Genomic DNA, 21,333 nt, shown 5'->3' with positions numbered 1-21,333 from the left:
TGAACTATGCAAAATCCACCCCAGCTTCTGGGCAAGTGATTTATTAGTACAAGATAGGCAACAGAGGGTGATTTCGGCCAAGTACAGGCAGAGACCCTTTGCATAACTTGACTTGTTGCCTCTAGGTTTTCCTTTCTGGTCTAAAACATGCACGTTCCTGCTTGTCTCTTGCCCCTTCGGGCCCAGGGCTGCCCCGGGGGCCTGGACCATGAGCTGCCACAATTCCCATGGCTAAAGTACCCGTTACCTGAACGGGTAAGTCCTGTATCAGTCAATGACTGATTAGCAGGTCCCATTTAAAAAGTATACACAGACAAAACTGTACGAAATGAGCCCGATATACAGCTGCTGCCAGCAGGACTCGGCTGAGCAGCCTAGAGCCTCCTCACGGCCACTCAGGGTCGGGCTCCCCGGACACCGCTGCTGCTCGGGGCCGAGGCAGGCCCCTTTCTCCGAGGCCGAAAAGGCGCACGGCTCTCGGCTGCCCACCTTCCTCCCTTTCCGCTATGGGAGATCACTTTATAAGCAAAAGGATTATGCTGTTCAAGCTGGACTCTAGGCGTTGATAGACGGCCTCTTACCGTGAGCTCAGGACGGAGGCTTTGGTGCAAACGACTACGCTGTTAAAACTGCAAAGCTAGCTCAGTACTCGATTTTTGAAAGTGAACGGGAAGATGACAAATGGACAGTTGAAGAGCCACACACAGCAATGCCAAGGTTTCCAAGTTAATAAAAAGCCAACAGCATTACAGATAAATGTATTTTAATTAGGATTAAATACTATCTCAAGGTATTCTGAAATCGCACTTGTACTGTACTAATCAACAGCCAGAGGCAATAAAAAAAGTCTGGAAACGCAAAAGTTCTAACATCCAACACATGACAGTAAGTGCTGCCATTTAAAGCGACAAACACCACTCCCAAGAACAGTTATTTTTAGAGGAAAAAGTCGTAACATTTTTGTGTGGACAAAAATCTAAACTGAAGACTGGAAGAAATATATTAGTGCCTGCCTTTTTAAAAGTTTTTTTTTTTTTTTTTACATTAAATACAGTTTTCTTTAAAAGCAAGGTACTTTCTAAATTCATGGTTTATATACTGTATGTACACAAGAGCAGAACATTGTACAGTGTTTTTGGATAAAGCAGCACTAACTAGCTATAAGCTGGTATGGTGTTGCTGAACCAAATGCAAGATGACAAGTTAAGCACTCTAGGAGAAATATCTCCACGGTTGGTATGAGAAAAGTAAAGTATAATGTATGTACAAACGGATTATTCAAACAAGTCCCCCAAACGCAACATCATTTGCTGTGGAACTGCACATGCTGCAGCTAATCAATGGAAATCTTACTGCAAGAACCCACCAGACAGACCCAAAGCAACCAGTTTATTTCAGTAACAAAGTGTGCTACCCATGCAGACAGCACTTACACAAGTCATCATTTGCAATCATCACCCCTTGGGCGCAGGGCTCCAAGGACAGTGGACTATTACTGCATCTATGAGCCAAGTAACCCTCTGCATTTTTCCACTACACAAAATATAGGAAAATGCCCCATCCATATGAAATTGAGAATTAAAGCTACATTATTAAATACCTGCATGTGCATTCTGGCTTTCTGCCTCAAGTTACAAATTAAAGCAGAAAGTTTGCACTGAAGAACCACCAGCTGAGACTAAAATGGACTGGCAGTGATTTCCATAATTAGTGCAACATTAATTCCTACACTTTACCAAAGTGATTTACTATTCTTCAGATGCACAATGTGTTCACTCAGGTTTACAAAAAACAGACACACCAGGAAGTTGTGCAGAAAACTAATTTCAGTTTTAAAGTCTACCCCATTAAAAAAAAATTCTGTGCCCTGGTTCAAAGTCAACTCCTTCCAAAAAAGGATTTTTTTTTCTTTTTTAAATTCTAGGGTTAGCAGCAGGGCAGAGTGATCAAGGTTCTACTTGTTACATACACTTTTAGCTGTTGTTCAGTTCAAGTCTTCAGAAGTAAGAGGTTATTTACTGTACTTTCAGGATACTGTTCATCCTCATCTTAGTCACTACATGGTTCAAGGAACTGAATGTTTCTTCTTCAGTGAAGACAGAAGCGAGACAACTTGTTTCTAAATCACATCAACTTAAAGTTTCAAGTTTTAATGGTGTAAAAATCTGACATTCAATTACAGTTAAGAGAAACTTGCTACACAGCAAACTGCATCCAAATCTACCAGTTATTGATGGGACCTTTAAATTAACTGTTAACAAGTTATTCAAAGCATCCAGACCTGGAAACATCAGATCACCCAGCTAGTGAACCAGCAATACCCTCCCCCATTTACACGGAGGCTTTACAGATGCAACTGGTGTGACTTTAGCACTGGAGCCAATGACTTCCATTGGCTAACTCCAGCACCCAAACAGCCTAGGGAGATCCTGTGTTAAGCCCAATGCAATATGCATTAGTGTCATGGAGCAGGAAGATCCCAGTGTCTACTTGTTAAAGTTCACACAAACCATACAGATACAGACAGGATAAAACACAGACTCAAAAGGATCCATTATGCTTGAAGAAAATTCCAAATAAAATGACATCTTCTGCACTGCCCAGCATCAGAAACAGCCACACCTTTATCTGGTATAATAAACTCTGTAGTAAACTGTTTTTGACCTCCATAGAGAGTAGGAGTTGTCAAATTTAAGGAGATAAACTCCCCTCCCTGGGTACTGGTGGCTGCCAGCATACACTTCTTCATGACAGTCTCGTCTGTACACAGGCACTATTTCATCTAGCTGAGGCTTGTTGGCATTCTTTTTGGCTTTTTCTTCACTGCTAGCATTTTCTGCAAGGGGAAAAAAAAAGTCAGTTAAGAGGTGCATACTTCACAAGTGAAAGTCAGATCTTAGTTTTTGGAGGCCTAACCTGTAGTGGACAGGGCAATCTACCTCATTAGTCTAGGAGTCAGATTTTGGGGAGGGAAAGGGAGATGACGGGGGAGGAAGAGTTCCTATCAAGGCAGCAGGCAAAGCATTCAAAAAAAAAAAATCAGGAGCAACAGTAAGCACACATTTCTGAGTTTTACTCCACCACTATACTCAGAAGGGTAGCAGTTGCACTTTCTTTTTAAGGGAGCAACCTATCCACCTTCCCTTGCAAAACTGCATTCAATGAAAGGCAAGTTTGCCTTTGGTTCAACGTGGACACTGCTTTATCATGAATTTTGGCTTAGTATTAAAACAAACGATCTGCCCTCTCCACCACAGCTGGGCCATTTTTCAGAGATGCCAAGCACCCAGTTTTCATTAAGCTGTTCCACAGGTTGACTGATTGCGACTCATCTTCTGATGTACTTACTACTGCTAACTACTTAGCCAGAAGGCCGCCGCTTCCTATACCAGAGCGGCTCTGCAAGTACAGCGTTGGAATCAGTCTAGCCTATGGAAGAGTCGGATTGGACAAAGCACAGGAAGGCATGCTAAGGAGTAAGCGAAATACAGGAAAAGGATTTTTTCCTCCCTTTGCCTGCTTTAACCTATCAGTGATCAAATGAAAGAACGTCTGAAGTTACTTTCAGAATTTTAATTTCAATTTGAAACTGAAGAGATTCCAGCTAGACGGAAGCCACACACTGCAGAGTTGGGGAACCAGGAGATTACACAAGACAGAATCAACTGTTTTTTCCACACGGCAAGTTTTGAGAGACTGGAAGTTCATATAAATCAGCATCTTACCTTCTTCTTCATCCTCATCATCACTGGATTCACTGACATGCACACTGACTGCAGTGTTAGGGGAGTCTGTCCATTCAAAATACACCCCAAAACCAATGTCATAATTGTCTGTAGCAAACTCCCAAAAGAGATAAGACCCCTCTTCGTGAGTTGGTACTCTAACTGTAACCACTTCTCCGCGGCCCACTGTGATCACAGAGTCTGCATCCTGCCGAATCTTTTCCTTGAAGTCTTTTATCTGGGGTCGCGTCCACATCGATGGAGCAGCTATCACTGGAAGAGAATCTAGAGGAGGGTGGGAAATAGCCCAGTTAAGTATTTGTCTCGGAGTTATTTATGTTGCATGCTGAAGTGTGTTTTAGGGGCATTTAGGGCCCACAAGCAGACCTGCTTCTAAGCAGTTATCTTTTCTTACTGAAGAAATGCATCTTTTAACAGGGCTCAAACTCGTATGAAATGCAGTGCAAGCTTGCATAACACTGCACACCTAAAACCCACCCGCTTACCCATTCACCACGTTTACACTGACAGTGCTTATGCAAAAATGACGCGCAAGACAGAGGCACCGCTAATGGCACTGAGGCTACATTACACCGAACCTTTCTTTGCAAGGATGCATAAGTGCGATAGAACGAGAGGTTAACAGCTTGTCCAGAAACTGTCAAATACTGACCAAAATATAACTGTATCCCTCACTAGACAGGGATCATGTTAGTGGTGGTTCCTTACTAGGATCCAAGCAAGTCTTCCGAGGGCTGCTGATTCTGGATCAAACTAAGGAGATACACCCAGCGATAAGAGGGATGGGAGAGCTGCTCGGAGACTGCTCTTCCCGCTCCCACTTTCACAGCTCAGCCAAGAGTGAAAGGAAGTTCTGGATCTCATCTACATCTTTGCTTGAAATACTTTCACTGCTTCATTTTCCCTCCCTCAAAAAGCTGGGTTTTATCTGCGCAATATAGTCTGCCTTGAGAGAAACCGGACTGAGAAATCAAATCTAGCTCTTGCACAGCCCAGCGAAGCCGAGCAAAGAGCCACAGTGATCACACCCAAGACAGATCTGCGTCCTAACGAAGGCTTTCGCAGTTTATTAACTAAAGGAATCTAGTTCATCCTACCTTTTGGTCCATTCTCTAATGCTTCTTCCAAAGCCTCTGGATCCAGCTCTTTTTCAGAGCTGTCTGCATGTGCACTGGCCTGCCCGTTAATAGATGGGATGTCCCCCGGGGCAGGTGCGTTCACCATTGATGCGGTAGTCAGAGGCGTCCCTGCTGCTGCCACTACTGCCTCCTGCTGTTTTTGTAAGGCTGCCTAAAACGAGAGAAGTTAAGTCAAGTAAACACAGTGGTCTTGAGACATCTCCCTCTTCTAGCAAAAGGTATGATGGCAATTTAATAAGTCTCCCTTCCACCCCGCGAGGAAGGTGGATGAGAAAGCCAGAGCAGCACATGTTACACAGCAGAGTTACATGTGCTCAGTATCACAGAAGTCTAGTCACTCTGTTCCAGCCTGCTGGATACAACGTGAACCGCAGGGCTCGACTTGAAAGGTAACTACAGCATGCACAGTAAGCTGTAAAAACCTAACTATGAAAGCTGGGCATCTCAGTAACTCCTATAACATTTTTTTTTTAAAAACAAAAGCAATTATTTGTTTGCTGTTTTTTACTTGGGAGCTGAGAGCATTATGGCCTGGGATCATTCAGCTTAATAGCACCCCCTCCCCCCCCCCTTTTTTTTTTTTTTTTAAAAAAAAGAAGTACTTTGGCAATTGGTAGGTTACCTTACTCAAAAGAGCTCTCTATCAAATCTATGGAGCCTGAGAAAGGCAGTTATTTAATTTGAAAGCAGGCAACATAAGAGCCAAAAGGACTGCAAGTAAGCTGGGAAAAGGGTTATTAAAGCAGAGGTGCTCTATTAGAAGATGACTTACGCACATGGAAACGCTTTAGATAGAATTTATCATGCTGTCCCTTTGCAAAGGATTAAACATACCTAAGACAAGATTATACCAGGTAACACCCATTCTTTTGGATTTTGGCAGGATGCCTTACCCTTTTAGCTTCAAGGCTTATTTTTCCGCAGTTACCAGTAAGAAACTACATTTGCTTTCTTGTTGGGATAGGGCAGAAGGTATAACTGACAGTACTGTTCTTTAAAGAAGAGCCTAACAAGCATATGATTTTGGTGAATGAATACAATGTAGACATTCTGAAAGAGTAAGACAACAATATAGTCAGGGACGTTTCAAGCTTGACCAGTTGTACAGATGCTGCCCAGATCCACCTTCGTTACAGAAGGTTCCAGGCAGTGGTTCAGGGCAAAGTGGTGAGAACTCCTCCAGAAAACTATCCCATACAGCCTTTCCAAAATTAATCATATCAAAACCTGATCTAGAAGCAACCTTGACAGAACAGCACTGGATCCTAACAGATCCTGAAGGTGACCTGAAGGTTCCAGTAGCATTAGGGAGGCTACCTGTGCCTCAAGGAACGTATCAAAAGTAGAGTTAGATAATCTCAGCGCTGTTACAAGCAGATAGCCATGAGTGAAATGAGCAGCATTGCTAGCATTGAAGAAAACGGGCAGGGTCTTTGACACCTCAGTCTCAAGGGAGTAGTATCAATTACAGAAGGCTTTGAGCGTAAGGCTGATGAGGCTGTAGCTTTCGCTTACCACTATGATGCCAAAGCACTGGTACCAAGATGGTGTTAAGCTTCAGCAGTAACAGGGCAGGAAGCGTCTAGCTTTCCTATACCTCTGTTCCTTCCTTGGACAAGCTCTTTGCTGAGGACATCAGTCGCTTCAAACTATGAATGACTTCACAGAAAATTAGTTAGTGAATGTTAAGCCTTTAACTCAAGAAAGGTAGACCTCAAACTGGCAGATACAGGCCACTTAAGAATCAGGTCCTCCATACAGAGCTCAGATGTTAGCAACACAAAGTCTGCTTTACCATCCGTTTAAGACGCCTACAAAGATATCTTTGAACTTTAAAATAGTTTGAGATGTGAATAAAGCATGTTTGCCAGAGACGCAAGACTCCCTTAAGCAGAGAAGTAGTAAACTTTCAAGTCCAGGCACAAAATCCTTGTGCAGAAGTCAAGTACTACTGCCACCTGTTGCTACTGAAAATACAAATGTCTGTCCTCCCACCCAGGCCCTTAGCAGTCTACTGCAGGCAAGCAAACAACTGTATTAATCACTAATGTCAGATAAGAGACATAAGAGGGGAGAGAAATCGGTACTGTGAGAAGCGGACTGGAAGGCACGACCTCAAACCCAAGAGTGGCGAGGCAGTGCTGCATGCACGTTCAGCCGGAAACACACAGCCAAAGGTTCCTGCTCTCCACAGACTCTTGAGTGGGACGCATATAGGGACAATTACTTGAATAGGCTTATGTCTCCGCTCAGATGCACGTGTAATGTACCCGTTACTCGCACACAGATGCCACAGCAGAGAGCTTAGCATTTGGCCTTCAAGAAACGTAAGAGAGTGATTAGTAAAGGCTGTTTAGAATATTCTCGGTTAACAGATGCTTCAGAAACCTACTGGAAGAGATTAAGAAAGGGGCTTCAGTATTTGAATCTGAAGCAACATTAGTCATGCTCTTTTTACCTCTCCTCGCAACAATTATCTTTTAAAGGGCATAAGGGTAGACAAGTTAACATCTTCCAAAGACAGCCTGGAACACCAAACACAGAATCTAAGTTTCTCAGGTGGTCTGTCATACCTGTTGTTGCGCAAGCTGGACTTGATACAACTGCTGCATGTATTGTTGATAATGCTGTTCTTGGAGCTGTCGAATTAGGATCTGCTGCTGTTCATAGTTGCCTGGATACTGCTGGGCTGCATATTGCTGGAACTGAATGGCCGTCTGGGAGTTCAGTGCTGCCATTATCTGTTGCCTAGATTGGCGAGAGGAAGGTATGAAGATTACAAGCAGCTGAGGGTGTTGGCGAAATCCCTGTATTTAAGTGGCCTCAAAGGCAGCTAATTCAATTCTTGCACAAACCAGTTAAAACAAATCTACATAATGGAACAGAGCCCAGAGATTATGCAAATGGAACTTTCATCTAAAACTATGCTGAAAATGTAAACAAAGTGGCAACAATTTCCACCTAATGTTTGAAGATTCCAGTGTTGCTCTTGCATAAGTCTTGGTCCGTACTTTGATAAAGTTAAAAAGGAAACACCAGAAAAAACACGCTACCAAACTTCTCAGACAGAAGCAAGGTGGAGAACCCACACACTCGGGTGCTCAGGAAAACATGCAGAAACTATCCTAGTAGTCCTACAAACAGTGGTACTGCATGTCAGTGCTTTCTGGTAAAACTAAGGAGAGCACATTACGTTACTACATTAGTTTCCCAGGACAATATGCAACCAGATATGCAAAGCAGGATTGACTCTGGCCCAATTCAAGAACAGGAAAAGACGCTGCAAAATAGGATGGCTGTACCTTCAGACTGCACTGCTGATGATTCAGGAGGAACACACGGGTTAACTATGCAGGGACTCAATTTTCCTCCTTCCTCCAAAGGGCTAACGAATTATATTCAAAACTACTTAGACCCAGAGCCCATTTTGTTCTACATTTTATGTCCATCAGTGAGCAGCTACTGATGCTTCAGAGGAAGAAAAAAGAGTATCATACAAATAGAAGAGCAATTCTTTCTCACCCTTCTTCCCTCCCCAAAACTCAATCCTCTAGCAAGCTCCATTATTACACTCATTTGTGTCCTAAAGGGAAAGGCCAACTACCCTTCAGCAAACTAACCACCCTGAATACGCTTGGCCTGTATATGCATATCCAAATCCCTTTTCTGTCTAAATTCTTTACCTCTGTAACTTCCTACAACCACTTATTATGCAACTGCTTGTCACGTTAAAAAGCTTCTTCATCTCAAGGCATATCACACCTCCTGTTCCTTAACTGTACACAACTTTGATTGTATTGCCTGTTCATTTATGTTTGTATTCTGCACTCCTCCGGCCCTCACCACGTTAAACAAACAATAAAGCAGCAAGACTTGTGGATTAATTATTTGCTCCCTCTTCAAAATCATTACATAGCAAACATGAGAGGCACCCCCTGCAACGAGATTATTACGGGAAAATGTTACTTGTAGGTAAGGAGCAGCTTTGGTGATCTATTATTCTCTTAAATATTAATGTGCAATGTGGGATCCCTGTTATCAGCTTCTGGATATTTATGAGAACAACAGAATATAACTAGAGCTCTATATTCTAAATAACTAGATTAACAGGCGCCATAGACAGAGCTTAAGCACGCTTGAAAGTGAATTCTGAACTCCTTCTATAAAGGTGTAAGATCCAATGACTGCCAATGTACAAATGAGATCTGCAGACACTTCATATTTTCTAGAAAGGGAGCACCTTGAAGGAGGCAGTGTTAAGGCTCCCAAGATAGATGATTTCAGTCCATCTATGGAAAAAACGAGAGCTACAGCTACCCTTTAATAAGGTCTTGTATTCTGCAAAGGGACAGAAACTTTCAAGTCACAGTTCAAATAACATTTCCAGTCGGATGCTTGCACTCTGCTCAGTTGAATGCAATACTAATCATCTAAGAAGCAGAGCCAGAAGTTTTCAGGAAGCGCAGCCCACGGGCCTATAGATCCCCAAATAGAGCTTCACTTCAGACATAGCTTCTCCGGCAGCTTAGCACCCGGTAACGTGCCAAGACAGTTACTCTTTGCAAACTGCATCCCTCCTAGCTTAGGACTGCAAAAGTCACTGCCAGACTCGAGCGCTCTGAACGTCAGCTATTCAATTCTAGAATAACTGCTCAAACAGAGTTAGAGACAATCGTCTCCAATGCAAGACAGTTAGTTTCTTTGAAGTCTTGTTTATTGCAGCTACTCACTTCTGTTGTTCCATCCGAAGCCGCTCCTCCTCTATTCTCCTCCTTTCCTCTTCTTCCCGTCTCAGTCTTTCTTCCTCCTCTCGCCTACGTTTTTCTTCTTCCTTTTGTAAACGCTCACGCTCCTCTTCTTCACGACGCCTTCGTTCTTCTTCTTCTCTTCTGCAACATCCACCCAATAAGCTATTTCAGCATTCCTACAGTCCTAGGATGAGTTATTTTAAACATGCTGCAACTTGCCTTTCACCTGCCCAATAAGGCTTTCTGTTGGGCATCATCTCCTTCTACTTCAATTTGACTAGAGAAGTGCCTTCGCTGCGCTCAGGAAGAAAACCTATTACTGTTTGATTTTACTGCACTGTGCAATATGACAAGTCTAAATTCTGTATTGTAATTTAATGTTCCTTCTAACCTATTACCATACCACCTGTAGCAGACAACAGTAGGGAAAATATAAAGTCTTGAAATTTTAAGCTTTAACATCTCTTCCAGGTTTCAATATGTAGCCACTAATTACAGGTGCTACTTGATATCACATAATTGGTAAAACATAGTACAAGATAGCTTTGTCAAGTGCCTAACCCAAACAAGACGAGTTTTAAACACCTGATGATTTCATGTTCTGTAGCTGTTCAGGCAATTGACTGAACAGCTGAGCACTGAGTGAAGTGTATGTTTCTTAAAAACAGACTACCGTTATCAGCAGAACTTAAAAAGTTCCTTTAAGATAGCCTAGGTACGTCTTCGCTGCAGAATCATTAGTTACTGACAAAGAAAGAAGTCTTAAATAAGCAAACGGTACCATAGCCACCTGAACTTGAAGCATCTCTTTTCCCAAAAAAGGCTTCAACTGAAGTCGGCTGTTGCACTGCCTACAGGTCAAGATTTATACGCTCAACATACTCCCCCACATCAAGAAATTCAAATATTACCTCTTCTTTTCTTGTTCTTCTTTCTCTATCTTATGCGACGTGACATATGTTGAGAACAAGTGGCAGCACCTATTCAGGAGTTTAACAAATTCTGTCATAGCTTCTTGCTTTGACATGTTTCCCAGGGCAGCCCATTCCTTCCTGAGAGGGAGAGAAATCATCAGCTGAGAAAACAGAAGACTCAGTTCTTTAAGTCAGTAGTGAACCCCTAGTCCAGCACAGGAAAAAAAAAAAAAGTTAAGAGACCAGGGACCAAACTGCATCATATGTTGTTTCAGAGAACCAACAGCTTTTTCCCATTTCAAGCAAGACCTTAAAACTGTAGATCTCATTACTCTCCCAGAACAAGTTTCAGACAGACATAAGTTGAGTGCTTAAAGAAAATCTAATACATCTAAACAGTTTGGTTCTTCCTCTACAGAAAGGTTAGCTCCACTTGGGAAAAAAAAAAAAGCAGTGCACAGAGTCCAGCCGAGATGCCTATGCTGTGCTGCACATCGCCTTTACAAGCAGAAATAGCATCAAAAAACAAGAAAAAAATGCAGCCTGAACTGCCAGGAGTACAGGAGACATGCCTGAGACTGCCCTCATCTCACCAAAATTTACTCGGGGTCTGATTCCAAGAGGTATCTGATTTCAGAAGCTACCCCCGATATCAACAGAAAGGCTGTGGCAAATATTTCTACAACAGGCCAAGCCTTTCGCCAGCAGTAACTCCAGTGCAAGGCAGAGTTAGAAGCAGGAAACACGGGCTTGCCCTTCAACGAAGATCTAATTACGTGTTCAACTGCTATCAGAAACTAGACAGTCAGCACAGCAGCTTTTGCCAAGGTGCTTCAGCTAAGTTAAAAACCAAATGTTCTTCTGTTACTTCTTTTACCATACCGTAGCTCAGATTAAGATATATCAGAACAGGCCCCTCTCACTTTCCACCACCATACATACCTACTGAGGCAAACCACATACTTGTTTTACTACTGCTGAACTCTGGAGGACGTTTGCTTCAGACACAAAAAGCAGAGTAAACATCAACAAGAGCAACAGTCTTTTTACCTTCTATCATTCCCCAGCACATCAAAGAATCCAACTTCAGGGCAAGTGTCAGGATTGTAAGGTCCCAACAGAACCTGCTTGTGCAGTGCGACAAGTTTGAGTTTTTCTTCGTACGTTGGATGAAAGGCTTTGCCATCTTTTTCTGTAGAGGAGAAAAAGAAAATTTCACTATTATAATTAAGGGATTAAGCATAAAACAGTGAGTGCGCTCTGTACAGCTGTTACTATGACTTCCTCTATTTTTCCTGATGAATTTTTACAGAGTCACAAAAGGCTAGCCAAGTTCAGTCAGTTTCATTCAAACAGAGATTTGCCTGGAAGAAACACATTAACTTTAGATGGTATGAACAAAACACTTTAAGCTTCAGCAGCTAGAGCGAATTGTAGCGAGCAAGAGACTGCATAAATATTTATGTTAATTAGATGAACACCATACCATACGGATCTATACCTATGAAATATTTAAAAAGCTTCTGAACTTGAACTCAGACGTGTCTGCCAAGTCTATTGTTAAGGTGAGTGGGAAGGATTTCCCATGAAAAAAGGCATGATAACTTTTAGATTGCTTTTCTCACGTGCTCTCCACATCGTGCAAGGGCATAAAGAGCAAGTTAAAGGCAAGGAAAATTGCAGAAAGAGAAAAGCTGAAATTAAGGTGAAGACTTCCTTGAGGGAATTTGAGTACTGCATTTTGCAAAGGCAGCTGGAATAATCCTCCATGATAAAAAGGTTTTGAGGTGACTCAGCCAGTGCCAATGCTTTGCTGCTTCTTTTGCAAAGACAGCTTTGGCCATGAGACAGGCAGCATAAAAACCAAAGGCATATCAAAATCCCAACGGCTCCGTACCACAGCTTCCTAAGGCAGTCCTGGTTAGATCGCATCGTGGATTTATTGCTAAGGAAAGACTTTCCAACATCATCTTAAATGCATTAGTTAATGCGTTAGTCAACCAGGACTTACCTCAGCACGTTTAACAAACCATCAAAACCAATCAAAGAAGAGGTGCCACTCTGTGCCACTCTAATTACACTGCTCGATAAAAGAGACCTTTTCCTTGAAGAGGAAACCAAATAAGCATCATCTGGAAGGACTGAAATGAGGAAGCTCTTATTGGAGGTAAACAACAGGCAGTTCATGTGACTGTACTTCATAATACTCTGCACGGAGTCATGAATCACAGGCAGAGCTGCCACTCGTTTCCAGCTCTCCTTTTACCATAAAGGTCACTTGAGAGTAAGTTGTTTAGGGACCCAAACTGAACCGTTCAATTCATATTCACACTTTAGGGTGGACACCTGGCAGATTACAACATTTTTCAGCTGAAGTTTGTTAGAGTTATTAACGGGAAAAGAAACAACACTCAGAGAAAGAAGGAGGGAAACACTTGTACTATGGCTTACTGAGAAACCCAGACGGGACATTTCCAAAACCTGAGAATCGGACAGAAGCCCAGTGGGAAAGTGTTTGCAGGTCACAGCAAGAAGCTATGTTTTTGACAGATTAAATCTAGCACGTTATTGAACTTAATCAGTTAAATCACCACAAGGAACCACTCACTACGTGCATGCCATTAGTTGTGAAGCCAGAATCAAAGAACTGGGAGGGTAAACATTTATTCATCTGTTAGCCGTTCCTAAAGGTCCACTTCACTCTTTTTTGGAGGTCCAAGTATTTACTCTTCTCCCAATGTCGTGGGCACTTACAGCAAACACCTACTCCCGCTTCAAAAAAAAAAAGAGACAGACCTTTGTCCACAATAACATCCATTCCTAAAAATATCTGATAGGGTAGAAGGGGGGACGTAAAGGATCACCATGCCCTGCAACTTCACCTCTGAGGATACAGCACTTTCTGCAATGAAGCCAATTGAAGCTCTGTGCCTGTGTCTCAGGGCTCCTGCACCTGTTCCCCCCCCAAAAAAAAAAAAACATTCCATTGGCTTTTTTTGCATTTCTTCACACTCGCATTTAACTCAGAACTTGCTTACTGGAAGTGCTTGGTACCCAGTAAGTAACATACACTTTGAAAACACACTTAGCATGCTGGGGTACGTGCTCAAAAATTGTGTCAGTTGACAAGGGTACTACACTGATATTTTGCAAGGCTCTTGCGTGAAGAAGTATCCTTCTCAAGAGGGTCGCTATGGCATAGTTTACCCTGCATAACCTGTACACCTACAGCTGTCTGCCAAGAAATATAGCTGTTTGCTGTACTAGATCACTGCCTAAGCTAGCTAACAACCAGGTATTTGAACCCATTTCTGAACAGGATTTAGGGGGGAGGGGGGGAAAAAAAAAAGGTTTTCCTCAGCAGCTAGGAGCAGCAGGTCTGCATTTTCCATAGAATAGAGAAGTCCAACCTCAAGCCCTAAACACCAAAGGAAGCCAAAAATCTGCATTTACAAAGAATGGTGGCCCGAGGAAAGAAAAAGCAAAATAAGAAAACGGAGACAGATAAGAGGGAGAAAAATGAGAGCTAGACATTCAGTGACTTGTACGTAATGCAGATTAGAAGAAAGCTCTCAGCAAAGCATTTGGAGCCAGTCAAGGGAAAAGTCGTATACTAGCTATTTTTCAGCTGAATTCTTCAGCATGAACTGTGCTTATAATTACCCCAAAGATTTGGGAATGTTGCTCTTAAACTGACCTACAGCAGCTGAAGCCAACTGCAGTTAACTACACCAAGAGCGAGCATTAGTGAATCCAGGCAAGTAGAAGTGCCAAGTTTATCAAGTATCCATGAACACACCATTCAAGTAGGTATTACCTACCCACCAAAATGGATAGCTTATTTGATTTTTAAAATGCAGTTGACAGGAAGCTGAAGAACTCGAAACAGCTCTAAGGAACACACGTGAGCCATCTTCAGGATGCACAAAGCAACGGTCCAGCAACTCTCCAAGGCTCCCAACACCATCGGTATTCCTGACTGGGCAGGCATCCCTCCAAGGCCACAGGAACGGCTAGCTTCCTTACAGATTCTTAGATTTCTTTTCTGACACCCCTTCAAACCATCACTCACTGCCGATGGCAATTTCTCAAATCTCAAGCTCTACACTTAAACAGCAGCCATTAACAGACCAGACAAACTCAACTAGCAATTAAGGGTACGGTTATATGAAGGCAGGCTACGGACCTATGTTGCTTCAGGCATTCTGCAGTAACTGCCCATATGTATGTACTTCACTGAGGACATGAACAGTTTACCCAAGATGCAGAGAAACAGGCTGCCCCCCACTTACTGCATGCTCAGACCTCGTGGACATGCGCTGTGAAACTACTGTGTTGTCACACCTGAAGTGAAAGTCTCTGCACACCTAGTATTACCGGTCTGAACTACAGCTCTCCTTGACAGTTGCTGCTTTGTTTGGACACTAACAAGAGATCCACCGGGAGTGATTCAATTGAGTACTTCACAAGACAGCACTTAAGACACAAACAACCTTACTTGCAGTATAGATAATTAACAGTGAGCTTCAAGCATACTGTTAAAGTTGCATACAAATACAACCAAGATAAGGCTATTCCAATAGCCTAGTACTGGAAAGCAGATAGCAATGTAACTCTCCATTACATGGCACCGTACTATGAACTGGTATGAAATCACAAATTCAGACTCAAGGGAGTTTAACAAACATGCTGAAGATGACTGTGCCATGCAAGATATCATCACTTCTTTGTAACTTCAGAAATTTTTCCATCTGTAAGAAATGCGGCACAATTTGTTGCAACATCCACTCCAACTTCACCTACTGCACCCTCTCTATATGGGTAATTCCCATAGGATTGCGCTCAGTCCAAGAGGTCTAGAAAAAACAGGAAAGTTTGCAGTGTTATTCTTCATCTATTGCTTTTGAACGCTGAAGTCGCACACGTTAATGCTATTCATTTGCAAGGTTTTAAAGTGTGAAAACTGAATCACTGCCTGCAGTTCCCAGTACACATCACCTTACGCTCCTTCTTCTAAAGATTTTCTGTATCAGCAAAAGTTATCCCCCGTCCTTCCACTTAAATATGATTGAAGCTTAACATCATATCAAGTCTAGATTGTAACACAGGGTTTTCCAGATTCTTGAAAACAAAAGTCTACTTAACTAGTGAATTACAATCACGCTATCAAATTAGCACATCCTAAAAAAGATGAAGTTAAACAACAAACTTGGAATGATCTATTGCTAAGCTCCATGATACCTCCTTGCTGGGTTAAGAGGAAATAACTTGGAGCAGTGAAACAAAATTAGAGTATTCAGGGTACCAGAAGAGCTTTTAGATAACAAGATGATATGGTTTGTATACTGTGATACGGTTTGTATACTGTCTACCCAGACGTGCTGCACTGCAAATCACTGTAGACAGTGCACGAACATCTCGGGGACTGTCGTATATCAAAGGCTGGGTAGAAAGATATTCCAAGCACACAATATGGAAAACCGTAAAGCCAAGTTGATACTAGCAGAGATTTGCTGGTACAGCTATGCAAACCACCCCCTTCTACCGCAGGACACAGCTTAAACTTAAGCAAATTACCTTCACTGACACAGCTTGTATCAGTTCAGCAAGCACAATAAGCTGCCAGCCAGGACACTTCTACCCTGGGGCACATACAATTACAGACAGCCCCTACCCACTTCAGTAACATTACTATATAGGCAGTGTTTTCTCCTGTAAGCCTGATTCAACACAATTTTTTTTTTATTATTGGCCAGAACGCTAGTCATTTTGAACTAGGCTAGACAGAGCAGTAGGAAGAAAGTGAGTATTATAAGGAAGGCTCTTATTTCAGATAGAAAAAAAAACATGGACTAGAACATTACTAACCATCTCTCATTTCTATGCTTCTATTACTCTGAAAAGCAGTCTTCATAAACCATTACAGATGCTAGAAAACCTAGCATGCTTTCTGCACAGCCTCAGGCCTGAGGGTTGAGGTGACCTAGAGTCAAGCCTTTTAGATTTGCTTCCGCCTTTACCAGAGACGGAATGGAACAGCTTTTGAGTCTCTTCAATCTCCTAGCGTACGTTCAGTCTCATCACTTTGTGTTTACACACACTCCCACCCTGTCTTTACTTTGAAAAATTTATGTTGTTACATGCAATATGCCATCACAGACAAGCATTAGCTGTCTCATTGTGATAAGCAAGTCTAAAGCATTTTGATAGAAATAAAGTATTCTAGGAAGAAGCTACAACTAGACAACTCAAGTCTACACACAGAGGCAAAAAAGTGACTTCACTAGTTATCACTACCCACCCTTTGACACCCTCCAGTGACTTCCTCAGTATCGCCCCCTAAGCTCTCTCCGTTCCAATAGCCACAGTTAATCCTGATACCATCTTTCTCCCAAACAAGCGCTGCCCTTAGTCACTTGCTTGTTTCATGCTAGTCATGTGGGCAGTTAACATGTGTTAAAGCACTGATATCAAATAGGTTTAAGAAAGACGAAGTTTTTCAAAGACTCCCCCACTTCCAAAGTGGGACAGATTTCAGAGAAATGATCAGGAGCAAGCATTTGTTTCAGCATTTACCTGTTAACATATCTGCTGCTCCCTGAAGTAAAGGATCTGTATTTGTTCCTTGGCATCTACCAGACTGCTAAAGAAGCATGCCCACTCCCACAGTTGTTTGGACAGTGGATATCTCAAAACCATTTGAAAACAAGAGCAACTCTTTTCACAGCCATCCAGATATAGAACAAGCTAACAGAATCAGTAATCTGAGTATTACAAGCTGCAGTAACTCACCATCACATCTATAAATAAGAACCTTCATGTTATAACACACTCGGCAAAAAATTGCAGGTGAAAATGAACAACGACTTCATGAGCTCTTTACTCTATCTAGCCATAGGGACAGAGGAACCAGGTCTTCATTTGGAAAGCCTGACACTGTATAAACTGGAAAGTTCCTCATGAGCAAACAATGCATTACAAGAAATTGCTGATAACTCAAGCGAACTCAAGTAATAAATTGAAACCTCTTGAAATTGAGCTTTTAATAAAAAGAAAGACCATGAAGAAAGAAAGTTGAGACAACACAACACAATAAACTGGAATCTAGGGACAAATAATACTTCATTGACTTTTCACCATCCAAAAGGAGAGAAATACAGAGCATAAAGTTCATTAATAGATGAGACATAAAAGACAGAGGTTTGCAACAACACATAAGCTCATTTATAATCTATAATTTTACACTGCCAATACCTACTTCAACAGCATACTAAATCGAAGTCAAAAATGAGGCCACGGTTGACTGAGACAGAGTTTGCTATTGCAGAGACATCTCCTTCTACACTGAGTTTTAAAACAAGTGCTCATTAAGCCACACTACAGCTCTTTCATGCTTGCTTTTCAGAAAGGGGAAAAAAAGAGACAAATTATAACGCTTCCAAAACTGGCACCTGGTTGCAGCAGCTTCTGAAACAGATAAAGGCTCCTATGATTCAGAGATTCTTGCAGCCAAGTGGTATTTTATAAAACTGAATATGTATCTCAATACGTGTTATAGTTCTTACAGAATATAGACGTTTTGTGAAAACGTATCAACACAGGGTCAGAGAACCTGGGCTCAGAACAACTGCTCCAGTCTTATACACTCCTAACAAGCATCAGGGTGCTAAGTCAACCAAGGTGACGAAAACAGACAACAGTTTTGGTCTTCTAGCATAGCAGAGTTTTCCACCTGCCGATACTTACCCTTGGACAAGGCAGCTTTCCTGGGGGTCAGCTAGCAGTCGACCACCACAACACTGACTGAAGTACAGCATTACGCCCTCTCTGTTGCACGCACATGGCTAGACTCCCTACTCCCTGCCCTTTGCTAAGCAGCAGCAGCCTGAAAGTCAGCGCAGTGGCCCGTTGCTGCGAGGTGCTCAGCTGGCGTAGCGCAACGTAACGCAACAGCGAACCCGGTTCTTCCGAGAAGCGCGCGCTCGATTTCCCCTTGTTAAAGCAGGAGCGTGGCAAGACGCCTTCTGCTTCCTGCGGGGGCGAACCTGGCTACAGGGGGTCCCAACACAGACACCCAACGCTCTGCACCCACGCGGACGTTTCACGGCACGCGTGCACAGCTGCCAGCTGGAGTCACGACGGCACAGGACGCAGCCAAGCCCGGCTCGAAGTTAGCGTCCTCGGGAGACGGCAACTCCTCTCGCGCAAACCAGCGGCACCCTCGACGACACTTCAAGAGCGCCCGTCACCTACACATCCCACCCCGCGACACGCTGCGAGCAAGGATGCTTTGCTCCCTTTTCAGGCGGGGCGGTGCAAACCCCCCACGGCGCTCCCCCGACCCCACGCGCGGAGCCGCACCCCCCCCACGGGGGCCACGGAAACCCCGCCGCTGCCTCCGACCCACGGCCCAGCCCCCGCGGCGAGGCGGCGGCGGCGGCTCCCGCTGCACCAGGCCCGGGAAGGGGGACGGCGCTGGGGTTGGGGGGGGGGGTTGCCCAGGCCCCGCGGCCTCACCTTTGAAGAAGCGCAGCGCCAGGCCGTAGAGCTCCTCCAGCGCGAAGCCCCAGCGCCGCTCCGGGCTCAGCGCCGCCGCCGCCTCCCCGCCGGCCTCCGCCTCGCCCGCCGAGCCGGGGGCCGCTCGGCTCCGCCCCGCCGCCGCCGCGGGGTCCCCCGGGCCCGGCCGCGCCTCGCACGGCGGCTCCTCGGCGTTGGGGCTCAGCGTCAGCCCGTCCACGGACACCTCGAGCCGGTCCGAGCTCAGCGCCGCCGCCATCGTCCTCCGCCGCCGCCGCCGCCGCCTCCCTCCCGCTCCGCTGCGGCGGCCACGTCCCGACTTCCTGTTCCCTCCGACCCGGAACTTCCGGCCACGCCCAGCCGCCGCTCCGCGCCTTGCGGCTCCACCCCTCCGCCCAGGCCACGCCCCCTCCGCGCCTACACCACGCCCCCTCGCCGACGGCCGCCCCCTGAGGCCCCGCCCCCTCGCCAACGGTTCCCCCCCCGAGGCCCCGCCCCCTCGCCAACGGCTACCGCCTCCCCGCCCGCAAAGGGAGTTAGTTAGTTATCCGTAGGCTCCCTGAGGCCCGTCGTCAGGGCTGGGCTGCGGGGGGGGGGGGGGGCGGCAGCTCCCAAAAAGGAGCCCCTGCCTCTGCCAGAAAGAGGCAGTCTGCCCCAAGCCGCAGGCCCGCCTCCAGGGCAGCCCCCGAAACCCAGGACACTGCAGTTCAGGAGGGCGCCCGGAGATGCTGCTGCTGGAAACTGGCTGGGTGCTCTTTGGTTGCTCTAGCAAAGGAAATGGTGATTTTTTTTTCTTCCCCCCCAACAGCTTAATGTCAGACATTAAAAGCCCTCTGCTCCAGCTCTGAGGTAGCGTGAGGTCTGCGCCTGACCTCTCTTCCTCATCTTTCAGAAAACAGGCTTCAGACCTCGCAGAAGGGAGGCAGGAAAGGCAAGGGATGAGCTAGGGAAAGAAAAAGAGTACAAGGCAATTATTCCTCCCAGAGTTATATCTGCAATTAGCTTGTTCCCTTGTGACCATGAAGCGCTCTCCACGATAACACGATTCTCATACGCTATTCAAGGGGAGAGAGCGAGAACGTGATTTTACAGTCCTGTGCACAGCCAAGCGAGTCTATTCCCAGGGTAAGCCATCCTTGTCACGGAAAGAATAGGCGTCAAGTGCTTTTGGTCACATCTCTCACCAAAAGCAAGAGGCAGAACGCACACCTTGGGAGCTCAGCGTTCCTCTCGGGTGGTTAATGAAGCCAATACAAAGAAACCGCAGCCTACAACTCTGTACTTCCTCCGGAAACGCCGGAGTACGTTGAGGAGTCCCCAGTTCTTTACTTGCTCCTTCCACTGATTTCCCGGGTTGTCCTGTGAAGCCACTCACTCTGTCTAGGAGTTTATCTGCCACGCAAGGTGGTATATGTCCATGTGCTGCTCTCTAAGGATAGCTGAGGAGATGTTATTAAGCCATATTTACAAAGTACGTTGAAGTCTTTGGATGAAAGGGAGAAGAACTGTAAAAGCTTTAAATTTAAAGCACTTCCTTTCCAGTTCGTATTTCTTGAAAGAGCGAATGCCGCATGGGACACTGTTTACTATAAACGTGGACAGACAGGGGCAGAATTTGATTCAGGTGATGATTCATCTAAGCTGTAAAAAAGTTTTACAACTGCTTGGAAATCCTCTGTAGCGTCTTCACTGCCGCTGTTTGTTTTCAACTGCGGATCGAATGTAATACTCTAAACTTTGCTTTTTCCTGACTCAGATTGCAAAACGAAGGTGCGTCACCCTCTCCTGACAGGTCCCGCTTTCAAGGGTGTGCTGTTCACAGTACTGACTATTTGGTGCTATCTCTTGTACCACATCAACAGCAGAACAGATAATTGTATCTCCTTCTACACGCCTGCACTCTGCTTTACAAGTCTGACGTTTTAGCATCAGATCCGGCTTCACTTAAAGAATTGTTAGTTCATCTATAAAATTACTTCTATTAAAACCTGTGTTTTTCAGAGTTTTCATCTGACACATTTCACACTTGGTTTACAGAGTTCGTGCTTCATAAATATTTCATTATAGCATTAATTCCATTCCACTGTTTAAACCATAGCAAGATTAAGCTTAGTGTCTACTTTAAGAAACTCTGAATTGCGTATTTGAGAATCCTCATAGGAAAAGAAACGGAAGTTCTGACTGATCCCTATTAGGGTTTTCTATGCTTCATGTTAGTGGAAAGAAATACTTATTTCATTTTATATCCTAGGAAAAACAGAGGCATTTC

The 21,333-nt window shown here is 44.3% G+C and overlaps 1 protein-coding gene across 1 annotated transcript; it reads right to left on the bottom strand.

Moving 5' to 3' along the window:
* Nucleotides 1-746: 746 nt before the first annotated feature.
* ACBD3 (acyl-CoA binding domain containing 3) lies at nt 747-19,354 on the bottom strand. The gene is made up of 8 exons (XM_068940148.1): nt 19,065-19,354; nt 11,598-11,739; nt 10,545-10,685; nt 9,616-9,774; nt 7,459-7,633; nt 4,844-5,036; nt 3,726-4,010; nt 747-2,836 (listed from the first exon to the last, which is right to left on the bottom strand). Exons 1-8 carry the CDS (start codon nt 19,321-19,323, stop codon nt 2,625-2,627), a joined length of 1,566 nt encoding a protein of 521 aa, XP_068796249.1. The 5' UTR covers nt 19,324-19,354; the 3' UTR covers nt 747-2,624.
* Nucleotides 19,355-21,333: the final 1,979 nt, after the last annotated feature.

The sequence above is a fragment of the Struthio camelus genome, chromosome 3 (genome assembly GCF_040807025.1).
Source record: "Struthio camelus isolate bStrCam1 chromosome 3, bStrCam1.hap1, whole genome shotgun sequence".
Lineage (NCBI taxonomy): Eukaryota > Metazoa > Chordata > Aves > Struthioniformes > Struthionidae > Struthio > Struthio camelus.
The sequence above is the reverse complement of the archived record's forward strand: the minus strand, read 5'-3'. Positions and strand labels throughout refer to the sequence as shown.